Source organism: Eriocheir sinensis, chromosome 17, assembly GCF_024679095.1.
Source record: "Eriocheir sinensis breed Jianghai 21 chromosome 17, ASM2467909v1, whole genome shotgun sequence".
NCBI lineage: Eukaryota > Metazoa > Arthropoda > Malacostraca > Decapoda > Varunidae > Eriocheir > Eriocheir sinensis.
The window spans coordinates 2,686,227-2,700,568 of NC_066525.1; the positions used below are offsets into that span (position 1 = coordinate 2,686,227).

General features: G+C 42.6%; 2 protein-coding genes across 3 annotated transcripts in view; both read left to right on the forward strand.

The window, feature by feature from the left end:
- Positions 1 to 1,446, forward strand: part of LOC126999759 (solute carrier family 22 member 20-like) — a 30,454-nt gene extending 29,008 nt beyond the window's left edge. Inside the window, exon 12 of the mRNA XM_050862619.1 lies at positions 899 to 1,446. Within this exon, the coding sequence (XP_050718576.1) occupies positions 899 to 955 (57 nt within the window). The 3' untranslated portion in view covers positions 956 to 1,446. The remainder of the gene's footprint in view (positions 1 to 898) is intronic.
- Positions 1,447 to 3,305: 1,859 nt separating this feature from the next.
- LOC126999762 (hamartin-like) lies at positions 3,306 to 13,338 on the forward strand. 2 transcript variants are annotated; one of them, XM_050862624.1, is made up of 3 exons: positions 3,306 to 3,463; positions 5,942 to 6,115; positions 6,874 to 13,338. In XM_050862624.1, exons 2-3 carry the CDS (start codon positions 5,949 to 5,951, stop codon positions 10,256 to 10,258), a joined length of 3,552 nt encoding a protein of 1,183 aa, XP_050718581.1. In that variant the 5' UTR covers positions 3,306 to 3,463; positions 5,942 to 5,948; the 3' UTR covers positions 10,259 to 13,338. The 2 variants fall into 2 exon arrangements, with proteins under 2 accessions (XP_050718581.1, XP_050718582.1); XM_050862625.1 differs by having other exon boundaries at positions 3,390 to 3,557.
- Positions 13,339 to 14,342: the final 1,004 nt, after the last annotated feature.

Sequence of the window (14,342 nt, forward strand, 5' to 3'; positions counted from 1 at the left end):
TTTTACGATTTCAATACTTTCACGAGGTAGGGGGTCTCAAAACACCTCCGAAACTATCTGTGATCATGTTTATTTATTTATTTATTTTAGCATTTTCCATCATGTTTCCTTTTACTCATTACACGTACTGCTATTTCTTACAGAACTCAGGTGGCTCAAGTGGGTGTTAGTGATGACCGCCTTCCTGCTGTCGTCCGCCGGGTACCAGGTCCAGTTCATCTACACGCCGGAGCTGTACCCAACGGTCATACGGAGTAGGGGCTTCGGCTTGTCCAATGGTGCGGGGAGCTTGGGTGCACTGACGGCCCCTCTCATCACTGACCTTCTGGTGAGTCAACGAAGCTAGAGGATAGGATAGGATGAGTCTGTCTTTCTGTCTGTCGGTCTGTTTGTCTGTCTAGCAAGGGAGGGGAACGGAGAGGTGGGCTAGATATCCAGGTCCTTCCGGGAGGGTGTCATTACATTATTGTGACCTTGATTCCAGAGGGGCGGTCCAGGGTGCCTTTGGGTAAACCTAGGTTCTAATAGTGCATCTAGGAGCTTGAAGGGAGTGTCTGGATGCATGGAGCTGAAGGGCGGATCTGCGCTGCCTTAATTAAGTCTCGAAGTATATAGCTGCTGCCCAAACTCTCTCTCTCTCTCTCTGTCCCTTCACGTCTTTATGTTATCCTCGGTTCCTTTCTTGTTTTTCACCAACGTCCTCTGACTCCACTCGATTCCACTTTACTTTCAGGCACAGCAAACGTGGTGGTCCGTCAACGCTGTCTGCGGCACGGCGGGGCTCATCGCTGGCCTGTTGATGCGCTGCCTTCCGGAGACGAGGAACCTGCCCATGCCGGAGACGCTGCAGGACGTGGAGAGGCGGCGGAGGAGCCACAGGGAGACGAAGGCCGCGAAGGTTGTGGGCGAACTGAATGTACGAAGTGAGGAAGAGTCACCACTAGACAGGGGCTGAGAGAGAGAGAGAGAGAGAGAGAGAGAGAGAGAGAGAGAGAGAGAGAGAGAGTAGTAGTAGTAGTAGTAGTAAATAATGTAAGTGTATGGAGAAGGAAATAAAATAGAGAAGAAAGAGAAGTGGAAATATCTCATCAATGTGCGCTTAATTAATAATTGTGTTCCTTTCTACTACTTCTACTACTACCGCGACTACTACTACGACAACGAATACTACTGCTACTACTACTACTACTACTACTACTACTACTACTACTACTACTACTACTACTACTACTACTACTACTATATAATACTACTACTATTTACTTACATGACAAATTTACAATAGTTACCTTTATTATATTCGTCGCCCATATCACAACGAAAGAAAATGTCAGTAGTGAATGGTATACTAATTTAATTTTAAATATTTTTTTTAACTATATACAAATTTTTATAATGACTTTAACTTAATAATATTTTTATATGTATAATAAATATATAAATTTATATGTTATATTTATTAATACAAATTATTTAATTTTGCTTGTTTTATAAGAAAAATATAGTATATGTTGTTTACTTAAAAAATATTACTAAATATTCATAGGAATAGATACTGAAAATTCCAGTGGGTGGGTGTCTATAAAATTCTCTTTTAAGTTTATCGAGAACGGGGCATCCTCTTCGGAGTGAGCCCTTACAAAACACTGATCATGAATATTACCATAGATGGAGCCTTGGTTCCGTCTCTTCCCTTCCTTCTCTCCTTCCCTTCCTCTCCCTCTTCCTCCACATCCTTCACTCCCCTTCTAGCCTGTCAGAGTTGGGGTTATCTTTTACTTCCTCCACCCCCCTCTTCCCTTCATTGACTTGTTGGGGGTCCTTCTTTCCTTCCCTTCCTCTCCCTCTTCCACATCCTTCACTCCAGTCTTCTATCAAGGCCATGCTTCTATCCTATCAGCGTTGGGGTCATCTCTTATTCCTCCCCACTTCGGATCCTTCACCTCCCTCTTCATTGACTTGTTGGGGTCCTTCTCTCCATCCCTTCCTTCCCCCCTCCGCTCTTTCTTTTCACTCCTCCCTTCATTGACTTGTTGGGGGTCCTTCTTTCCTTCCCTTCCTACCCCCACTCCTGCGCGTCCGTCATGTCTCTCTTCACTTGGCTTGTTGGGGTCCTTTTCTTCCCTTCCTCCCCACACTTCCTCCTTCTATTCACTTCTCCCTTACGTCAAGTGTAATAAGGATCAAGGAGCTGCTGAAGAAGGAAGACTCATTTTATTTCATATTAGTAGTATTTCAGCGCATGAAGAACTGTTAAGTGTTTGTCGGTAAGCACTGTAGACTATACGTACTGAAGGAGGAAGAATATATTGTTTTAATTCTTATCATCAGTAGTAGTAAACAGATTATAATTATAGTGGCGGTAGATATAGAAAGAAAACACCCACTCCCATTAGTTAGATAAATTGAAGGAGACAATACGTTTATATTTACTATACATTGACCTGGTAAATTATAATGAACAGTACCAATATATGTTAAGTTGATCTATGTACGTGTGACCCGATAGAGATATTTTGAAGACCAGCAAATGTTATGTATAATGGAAACTGAAGGAAAGCAATGAAATGCAATGTGTGTGTGTATGTGTGTGTTTTAAGATGATTAAATTCTGCATGGAGGTGAATATATAATCAGTATGTATTTACCTGCAGACATTTTCCACCTATGTATATGAAGCACTGAAAGCCATTATCAACCTAAACTATCAGTGTGGCAGAAGGGTTGTTAGATAGTTCATGGAAATTAGATGTTTATATAGGCCTATAGATAGTATAATCACTTTTATTATACGGAAGAAGAGTAATTCCACATCTCCCAGCGCATAGTGAGGAAGCAACATCCTTCACTGCGGAGGTGTTAATCAAGACTCCGATAACACTATCAATATTATTTAAAACACAAATTTATTCTTGTTTCTAAGGGGATATAAGTTAAGGGTGGAATTCGTGAGGTCTTGAGTTCGCGTTCATTACACCATTGTCAGGGAGTGTCACGGAGGGGTTGAACTATACAAATGTCCTGCATGGGAAACTTTGAGAGGCCATTATGGATTATACAAATATTTACTCGGTTATAATATCGAAAAAGGGTAAAATGGATAACTAGGTGTGTTTCTTTGTCTACCATCGGAGCATGCAGGCTGACCAACACTCCCATGAGCACTGATTGTTTGTCATAACTAAACCCATACCAAGCTAACAAAACCCTTTCCTTCATTATAACACATACAAAACCACATCTTTCTTTCCCCATATTAAGTCTATGATGGTAAAGTTGCCCTTATGTCCACTTAACAGCTGACAATAAAGGGAGAAATGTTGGCAGCAGTGGGCGCCCTAACAGCTGATTTTCCGCGGCTGGCTGAGGTGGAGGTTGAGGAGGCGAGGAGAGGAAGAAACCATGTGAGGCCCTGAGGTTTTTATGGCCCCAGAGCTCCTGAAGTGTGGTGTTTGTGGCGCTGGTGAGTCCTGGTGAAGTGGGTATCCTTGTGGCCTGACATTGAGTTTACTGTCTGGCGTTGAGTTTCAGAATTTGCAAGACCGCCCCGGAAAAATGTTAGTATTGCTCAAATTACTCTTTCTTTCTTTTTCTTTATCTTTCTTCCTCTATTTGTTTCTTTTTCTTTCTGTCATTCTCTCTCTTTTCTTCTTTTTCTTTCTTTTCCTCTCATTCTTCCTTTATTTCTCTATTTTTCCCTCTTTCCTTCATTTTCTTTCTATCTTTCCCTCTTTCTTTCCTTTCTCTTCCGGCATATATAAAAAAAATAATAACAGGACATGTAAACGAACGAGACCAACCGAGATACATATACACTTAAATAATTGACAGCTTATAAATATATGTTTCAGAATTTCCCAAACCGCCTTGGAAAAATCTTACAGTAAACTAAATTCCTCCTAAAGATCCTGAAAAACAAACCTGATTAAGCTCTTGTGTTCTTGTGTCGTATATATAGTTTCAGAATTTCCCAAACTGCCTTGGAAACATCTTACAGTAAACTAAATTCCTCCCAAAGATCCTGAAAAACAAACCTGATTAAGCTCTTGTGTTCTTGTGTCATATATATAGTTTCAGAATTTCCCAAACCACCTCGGAAAAACCTTACAGTAGACTAAAGTACTCTCAAAGATCCTGAAAAACAAACCCAATTAAGCTCAAGCCTAAGGACAGTATACTCCTTGGGCAGTTCTTGAGGTCATCAGCAGCCTAAGAATCTCGTTGGAGTGGTCTGAGGTCCATGGTCAAACTGAAGGACCATGCTTTGAAATATGGTGTTTATGGTACAGTTAAATGCCAAAGCTTGTGTGAATAGTCGGTAATTGTGGAGATTGACTACGCGCCGCCAAAATACGATCTTACGCCTCCATATTATAGTTAAGGGTTGAAATACATGTCCCTCAACCATAATATGAAGGCGCAAGTACTTAAAAGCAAAGAAAAGGCCTAATCCCCTTCCTCTAATGATCTTGGGGGACCCGTGGGAAATCGGGGAAATGGATCATCTGGGCAGCCTTGAGTGGTGTGTGGCCCAAGTACAAAGTTGCTAAGACCATCAGTGCTGCTGTAGGGAGTGTGGTCCAAACCGGGCACACTGGAGGCACGAGACTTTACTATAGTATCTTTTACCTCTAGAAGCCGATGATTATGATAAATTAACACTAGAATTGGAATGTTTATGGGTGTAATTGGGTACTTCTGGTCTGGGTGAAATGTCTGAGAGGATAAACAGCTCGCTCACTTAGAAACATAAGCAGAGGAGATTTATTTTGATTAAAAGGATAAGGTAAATAAACAGCTAAGGATGCTATAAAGAAACATCGCTGGTACAACAGGTAAATTCGTGAAAAGGTAGACAGCTTGTTTACATGGAGACATCAGTGATGATAAATTTGGATAGAAAGGATGAGATAAGTATATATCCAGGAACAGTGTCAGTAGTCCAGAACTGTAGATGCCCCAGAGCAGAGCAGTTATTATTGTGGATTGACAAAGGTCTTATAAACTAAATAGTCCACCTGCCTTACCACAGAAATAAGATCAGGACATAGTAAATAGTATTGAATACATCTTCATATATGTACTTTGAGAATGATATGAAGGTACACATGATTAAAATCTCACCTGATTAAATCTAACGTGCCAGCGTCACCAATGTGTGGGAGACTGTCGGGGGCAGCGACTGTGGTCTGGGGTGCAGCAGTTGGGTCTGCTTAGGTTAGGTTAGTTTGTAACCATGTGCACCATATTATCATTAAAGGGCATGTATTTTCACCCTTTAACCATAATAAGAAGGCATACATAGTATTTTGTGGTGGTAGAGCTAAACTACACATTTACTAGTAGGTGTATCAGATTTTCCACAAAAACTTGAAAACATTTCAGCCAAGCCAAATTTGCCTCCAAACTTGGCCGTCAGTGAGCCGAGCCGTCACAATTTTGGGGGACAGTGTTGTTAACTCTGTGGATTTTTTATTTAGTGGGGCTAGGTTGCTATTTAGTGTAGGTTATAAAATTTGGTTGGAGGTGTTAGTTTTTGGTAGTTAGTTTCCTGAGAAAATGTTAATTTATTTAAAACACCAAACTACCCAAAACTGCATTTAAACTAGTCATAGTGAGTATTCAGAATTACACCAATTCATTCTGATGACTGACACTTTGATTTTGATAGTTTCCAATGTTCTAATTAATACTTTTATTAATGCCTTCACTGTAAGCTTCTTACTTAAATCTGGGTGCTTCTGGCATGTCATGATATGCACTGTAATTCCAAATTACATTATATTGTGTGTTTTCTAATTCTGAGGTCATGAAACTATTAGCCATTGGCTTAGTATCATGTTACTATTGACAAATATTTTCTGGCCTTTTTGCTGATGTCATTACTTTTTATTGGATTGTCTCAAGTTACCTTAGGCTAACAGCATTACCATCCCTCCAGAGTGTGCATGATGGAGGTGAGAGACCTGGATGTCGGTGATCTCCTGGGGCTGCTGGAGAGTCCCCAGGAGGAGGTTGCCCATGAGGTGCGGCTGCTGCTCAAAGAGACTTTCTCCACGGTGCGCGAGTCCTGGCTCATCACGGGCATTCTCGAGTACTTCTACATCTCCAACAGGTAAGTGCCATGCTTGTAAATATTATTATTATTATTATTATTATTATTATTATTATTATTAGTAGTAGTAGTAGTAGTAGTAGTATTGATATTATTATTAGTAGTATTGAGATTCATGAAAGGTCACCAAGGGAAAATGAAAAAATATATATTCCCAAACAAGAGTCCCCTCAATGAGCAGACATGGATATGAAAAATAAAAGTCGGGCAAGGAGAAAAAATAGGAAGGCTCATAAATAATACCTTCTGACTTAACAGGTGGGTGTTGACTTTGGAATAAACATGGCAGCTAAGGTTTGTGCAATTGTGACTCGATGGGTGAGAATAGATGATAAATGATAGGCTTTCAGGATCTGCCTTATATACAGTGCCTGCCAAAGCTTTATTCAAACAATACAGTGGTGCTAATTACCTAACTTCCTATAACTGGCCTGCTTGTACTGTGGTGCATGTCATATCTGGGCATGGTAGAAGAAGAGAGCACTGTTGAAACCTTACATGTTTTTATATCACAGGAAGCAACTCAAGGTAAAAAATAAATAAGAAAAAAAAAGCCCACTACTCCCTCCTACTATAAAAGGGAGTATAGATGAGTAACCAGAAGAGAGATCAATTTCGGGTGGAAAGGAGAGGAGAGGTTCCTTGATACATAAAAAAAGGTGACTGACAATTGCCCTGATTCCATTTCTAGTTTAGTAACGCTTGCATATTATTAAGTCTAGATAATTGATAGTTTTTGACATGAATAAAAATTTCAGTGGTCGCCTGCTTGACATACTGTTGGGAGTCAGCGAGCCACATGACCGTCATCTGCTGGACAAGCTTATGGAAGGTCTGAAGGGGCCCGACCGATTCCGCCACACCTGCATCCTTCTGTATGCCGTCCGTCGTCAGCCTCCTCCCACCTGGTTGCAGAAATTTATTAACCATGGGGCTATGAGGGAGCTACTACGCGTGCTGGCCGGGGAGGTAGACGTCCCTGTTTTGGTGGGGGCGGTCATGGTGATAGTGATCCTCCTGCCCATCCTGCCACACGAGATGGGTCAGCTGCACCTTGGTAGTATCCTGGATATATTCTGTCGCCTGGTGCGCTGGACACCCAAGCGAGACATCGACGAAGCCTTCCAGCCCTTCTTGCAGGTTGCTGTGTACTCCCTTTTCCACCGATTGTATGCTTTGTACCCATGCCACTTTCTAACCTGCCTGAGAACTAGTTTTTCAAAGCCAAATTCCTCGGCATGTTTCTTCACCACCCTCAAACCCATGATGGAGAAGGTACGCCTCCATCCCCTCCTAATAACCGAAACGAAGGACTCAGAGTTGACGAGAAACAGGTGGAAAGGGCTTGAAACTCACCAGCTTATTCTTGAGTGTGCGAAGTTGTGTTTAGATCCCGTGGAGTCGACTTGTGAAGATATTTGTGGCTCGTTTTTTGTTCTGAGCATGAATAGCGAGTCGACGTTTGATGCCCTGCCCATTCCAACTAACTGGCTTCTTTATGCAGCTGAAAATAACTTCTGGTCACCTAGTTTGGCACTCTCCTCGCCAGGCAGCCACAGCCACTCCACAACGCCTCGGGGTTCCTCCTCCTCAGTACCTCACACGCCAGTATTCCCAATAAGTGCTCCCAGTCTGAAGCCCATGGGGAGAGTGGCAGAATCTCCCCCTGAGGCAGCCATAGAGGCCACTCCAGAGACCACTCCTTTCACGTCACCAATTAAGTTGGACACCAGCAACGTTGTAGGGCGGAGACCCAATACTGCAGTGTGTGCCTTAACTCTCAACACAGCTGTAGGAAAAGACAATGCAAGTAACCTCACAGCGGATGTAGAAGCTTGCTCGAGTCCGTTGTCTCCAGCAAGGAAAGAGCAGTCTCCTTTCAAGTTTCCCGATGATCATTACCAGAACATATTTTCCAGAGCTGAGCGTTCATCCCTCATCAACAGCAAATTGCAGGAGATCCTTAAAGAGAGGAAACAGATTCAGAAGGAAAGCGTTCAGACGAGTGAGAGTAAAGTTGAGGTGCCTGAGGCCAAGGAGGGACCATGTAAAGATGTCAGAGATGGAAAAGAGAGGGAGAAAAGTATAATCATACCCAAAAAGACTGTAGCAGAAAAGCAGTCCATCAGTGTCCATTTTGTCGAAAGTGAAGCGAGTACAAAAGAAAGTGATATCCAAGTGCCTCATGTAGATCAAGGGTATAGAAGGCGTAAAATGTCAATGTATGATTGTAAAGTTGACCTTGGACAGCTTGGAATTCCTACAGAAAAAGTGTCCAATGGTAACGACCTAGATTTTATGCAGAGTAACGACCAAGACCTTGAAACGGAAAGTGAAGACGGAAACTGCAGACCTTTCTCTATTCTTGACTGCAGAATATCAGAAGAAAAAGAATCCAATGGCAGTGAAAGCAGAAGGTCCTCTGATGAGAATCAAAACGAGCCGTGCAATGAAGAATGTGAAGAGACGGAAACAACCCTCGGACTGGGCGTTCCAAACCAGAGATCGATGACGGATTTAGTCAAGAATATGAAGACAATGAGGTTAAGGTTCCTGAGCCAGTGTGGTCCACCGCCTGATCTGTCGCATTACAACATGGTGGGCACAGCTCGCATGACAGTTTCTCCCACCAAGCCCGGCAGCATGCCACTGAACAGCTTACACACTAGTTCATCTTGCCCAGATTTAACTGCAGACAGCAGTTCCCAAACAACCAGTGTTACTGACAGTCGAGTCAGGAAAGAATCTGCCATTTCCGGCCTTACGCTTTCTCCCATAAGGCAAGCAGTGGTGACAAGTGAAGCAACAACACAGACTGAAGAAATTACTGTTGTTAATCCCTATGAGCAGCTCCTAGATGCTCTGTTGTCAGGTCCCACAGGCAAACGGAAAATGTCTGACAGCACAACGAATGAGATCAACATGTCCAGCAAGTCTCCTCATGAGCTCCTGGATCAATATTTGCACTTCTCATCTAAAACTGGAAGTGAAGGACGTAATATTCTGTGGCAGCAAACGAGTCATTTAGGATTCCCGTATGAAGGGCTTAAAAACCATGTTCGCCTGCTGCAGGTTCTGCTGCTCATAGAGAGGTACAAGCGTGAGGTGCACGCTGAGCGGAACCGCAGACTTCTGGGGCGAGCCAAGAAGATGTACGCACTGGAGGAGCAGTACCAAGGATTGCAAGCCAAAGTTTCCCACCTGGAAAATGAGGTTGCTCACCTGAAGAGGGAGTTGACAAATGTGCAGATGAATGCCTCCTCAAAAGAACAGCAGCTCCAGTCGGCCCTGGCCCAGCAAGAAGCAAGAATAAGCCAACTTCTTCTTGAGCGGGATAATTCGCAAGAAGACAGAGACGTGCTCAGGAAGCAGTGTTGTTTATTAACTGATGAAAATTCAAAATTGACTTCTGAAATACAAGGTGTCCAAGCCACCTTGTTTGATAAAGACAGACAGTTAACTTTCCAAGCCCGCATGTCGGAAGATAATGGAATACTGCGCACCCAAATGGACGAGTTACACAAGCAGATATGCCTAATGGGTGAAGTTCAGGATCAATACAAGCAGGAAATAACACGCCTGAAGCTCACCGGGGGCCCGTCGGTGAAGGTCGGACTAGAATTAGAACGTGTGTCAGCCCAGCAACAGATAGAAAGCCTCGAGGAGCAATGCCGTATTACTGCTGCTGGTCGAGATGCTGCTCTTAGTCGTGTGGCGGAGTTAGGAGTTCTGTATGAAGAAAAGTGTAAACAAGTCGAACAAGAGCAAGCCGCAGTGAAAGCAGCAAGAGACGCCGGGGCTGAGCAGTGCCGAGCCGTAGAGTTGCGCTGCCAAGCATTATCCTCCACCAATCAAACGTTAGAAAGTGCCATTTTAGAGCAGCATGATAAGAACGATAGATTAGTTAGGCAAATAAGGAGATCACAGAGAGGAAAATCAGTCTGTAGCGATGGCTTTGATATCGACTGTGAACTGTCTGCCTCTCCTGGTGCTGGCGGTGACCGTGTTGGGATCGCCTTGCCGGAAGGGCCCATGCACACCCTGGGGCCACTCCTTTCCCGGCAGCCAGTGATTCTTAATAAACTTGATGCTCTTGCTGAACCCGAAACAGAGCCAGAAGGACCCTTGCGCAGAAAAACGTAAAATGCTTTGTAAAAAATAGAAGTTATTATCGCCATTGCCTTGGAGTCGGTGATGTTGGAGGCCCAGGGACGGTATCTGGCTGGTATCTTCTCCACGTGATAGCTGGTGGTCAGCATCCCAAACTCCTTCCTCTTTATTGATCGGCAGATGTTGCGCCGACTAAACGAAACTTTCCAACTTTTCCTTATTGATTGGTCTTGCCTTGAACGCACGTGACTCCTCAAACTCCTGCATCGTTACACCTAGAGAGTGGCGGGAACAACTGGTGGCCAGGTTGAGGGTGCAGGTATGGGGCATTATCACCCTGCCCAGCTTCTTGTTACTGCTGCTCTCTTGTGACTACTCTGCCCATCCTTTTTGTCCTGAATTCCTCGTGCATCCCAAGAAAGAGAGGTGGAGGTTGACCTTTGCCACAAACTTCTGGGATCCCTCACCCTGCTGCTGTTACTGATGATGATTTTGAGAGTCAGGCTGTGGAATGGTTGGACCTTTGTTTGCTGTCCCTGCCAAGTCCTTGTTCAGTGAAGTGGAAGAGGACAGATGCTTGATAGATCCTTGCAAAATCCACCTTTGCCTCCACTTCCTCCCTTTTTGCAATTTCCTTCCCTTTCAGTCTTCAGTTTGTGGCAAAGTTAAATTTGTGGGACTTTTTGAGGCCTGACCTGAGGTGGCGTTGAGGGACTGGTATGGGCAGGTAGGGGGCAGAGTGTGGATGTGCCTCCAGGGTGGTTCCTAAGCCATTGGTCTGCTGCACAGTGGAATTCCTGCACCTTAGTTGGCTTCAGAGGCTTGGTTGATGTGCGGGTCTCCTTGTGTTTGTTGTATTGATTTTCTGGCGGAATATTGCCACTGGGTTAGGGCTGGTCTATCTTGAGGAGGAGTGCCAGGGGACTCGCGCCAGATTGCATAATCCTGCTAAGGCACTTTGTACCAAGGGCATCAACACACTTCTCCAAGTCACTATTTAGTGTCCATGTCTTGCACCCATACAGTAAGACAGGGAGCACAAGCGACTTTAAACCTTTGTCCACCTGCATAGATATCGACAATGCCATATACTGGTATTGAGCGAGTCGATAACACTGTGGGCCAAGCCAATTCAAGTGACTTCCTGATAAGACCCACCATCGTTATGCACTATGCTACTGAGGTGTGTGAAACTTTTGGTGACCTTGACATCCTCACCACATGCATGAACCGACTGAACTGTGTCATCCAGGAAACCTCTTTGTTTTCAGCAACATTGGCATTGTCTTGGCCTACAGTGTTGTGGACTAGCTCAGAATGAGTATATGGCATTTAACGTGGATATGCTGTTCCATCAGTTATCCAATGGTGGTGTGATCTTAAAACTGTATTGAGCGTCTTGGCATTTGCTATCGTGGCATTGGATTTTCAGCAGTACGAATATGCTGATTAAAAGTGTTATGAATATTTTGCAATTTTTAGAAGTTGTGTGTGACTGTGCTGCTATTACTGTCAGGTGAGAGGGCACAAAGCTGTGTCAACACCAGGTAGACACGTACTTCCCATAAGACTAATACTTTCCTCGCATTTGTCATTTTTTAATATTTTAATTTTTATTATTTTAGGACATCACTTGAAATTGTAATCATTCATTCAAAACTCAGTCCAAGGCTACATGATGACTGCTTCAGTCAATAAATGTTTTTCTTCATATAAGTTTATGGAAAAGTTTGCTCAATTTACATGAAATGTTTCATTCTAGTAAAATGCTGATGTAATCACTTGGTTGTTTGTTATTGTAACTTATTTGGATGGTGTTCGGAAACCCTCCAGTGTTACAAAATTTCATGTGTTGAAATGATCTACAATAGATCTTGTATTAGAGACATTAAGTTAGTTAGATTGTTATTAATGACTAAAGGATTTTATTTTCAAGTGGGAACAGAGTATTCTTAGGATTTTGAAAACTTATAAGGAATGTTCAGTTTGTTGTGAATTTGTGTTTTATCCTCGTTTTATCCGCCCCGGCTTCCCAGTGTTATAAGCCAGTCATTATTATTATATTTATTCTCATTCAAAGTTGACAAGCACTGCATTATTACGGCAGCAGTACTGTAAGAGCAACCATATTTTTCTGTGTTTGTTCCAGCCAGAAGTCTTGCTTTGTGATACCGTAGAACAACAGTCAGATATTTCATGAGAAGTTTATTGCAAAGAAATCTATAAAGAGTGTAAGTATTTGTACCAGGGAATCCATCATTAAATACACAGACTTTACATTAGGAAGGTGTGTGGTGGTTTGCCTGGGTGCTAGTCATGACCCGTGGGATGAAGTGTCTATACCAGTCATGTTGATAGTTCGGGTCTTGGGGAGTTTGAACACATTAGGTAAAATTTCATTGAACAAGTTTTAAGTGTTGGGTGATGGTTAACAAAAAACTATGCCAAGCTTGAGAGGAAATGAAAAAGACCAAAAAGCTGGGGAACCATAGGATTTGTATATTTTTTTCTTATGTAATTACAAGTTTGTTATTTTGTATGGTTATTTACATGAAAATTTGATGTTTCTCCATGTTTTTTTTATTTTTATTTATTTAACTCGGAGTAAACTTGAGGGAAGTTTGTGATACTAAAAGTTCAAATTACTGCAAGTGATTGGAGTAATGGTGGTTGTCAAGCACAGAAAGCCAAACATGTATGCTTGCAGCTCCTCTAAAATGCAAAGCAAGATATTCAAGTCTATTTTGAGTACTGAGTGTTTGTCTGTATATGGAAGGACAGTTGACACAAACAATAATTGCAGTTCGGTCAAATCTACAGTGCATACTTCATATCTGTGCTTGTCGTACTGAAGTTACTTGGTTGCTTGAAGAAATACATTAATTTTGTATCATCAAAATAATTTTTCACATTATTGTACAATTGTGTATGTGGCTGATACTATTTGTTTCACACAAACATATCTTTAAAAGAGAACATTGATAATATTGGGATTTTTATATCCTACTGAAGTGATAGAGGAAGTGCAACTGTGCATGCTTGCAAACATTGTTTGGGAACTTAATTTTTTGTTGTTCTATATATTAAAAGCCAAATAAATGTGAATAACATTTCTTGTGTTGTTTTCTCAGAGTAAGCATGGCTCTCAAATGTTGACCTTGTGTGTTATGGTTATCCATCAGTCTTGATATCTTGTGTTCTGGTCACGTTGCAGTGTTTCTTGCTTGTTGTTTTGTTCTCTACTGCTCTAAACTTGCACTTTCTCATATCTAATTGTTAAAAGTTAAAAAAAAAGGTTTGCACATACTCTGACTTGAGTGTGCCAAGAGGGAGTGCCCGAACAGGGAAAGGTGGAGATGCTTCTGCCTCGGCCACCTTGAGGGAAATTACCATGACTGAGCAGGCATCAGATGTAGCCCTGTATTCTCAGATGCTCTCGGCTCCCACAACAAATATTTCCAAAGGCTGCAGGGCTTAGTCAGATTCTCATAAGTGTTTTCACATTAAATGACGTAGAAGCTTTGTCAAACTATCACGAGACTCCTTGAACTACACGTATAAATACCCACAACCTCTACGAAAGCCTTATCAAGTGTAGTCGTGTAAGCCCCATAATGTCTGAGAATATAAGCCATATTGCGAAACTGATTCCACTGATGGAAGATTTTCTAGTAAGCTGAACAGACTTGGTTGGATTCTAGACAATGCATGTATATATAAAAGGTATGGTTGTGAAGTTGGAAGGATCGTGTTTCTGTTGTGAGCTACTTCATCTAGGATAGCCTGAGTACAAGCATGACTGAACCAGAACTCTTTAACCCAGTAGCAGCGACGGGCCAAATTTGTGGCTTTACCATGTACCAGCGACGGGCCAAATTTGTGGCTTTACCGTGTACCAGTGACAGGCCAAATTTGTGGCTTTACCATGTACCAGCGACGGGCCAAATTTGTGGCTTTACCATGTACCAGTGACGGGCCAAATTTGTGGCTTTACCATGTACCAGCGACGGGCCAAATTTGTGGCTTTACCATGTACCAGTGACGGGCCAAATTTGTGGCTTTAAAGTGTACCAGCGATGGGCCAAATTTGTGGCTTTACCGTGTACCAGCGACGGGC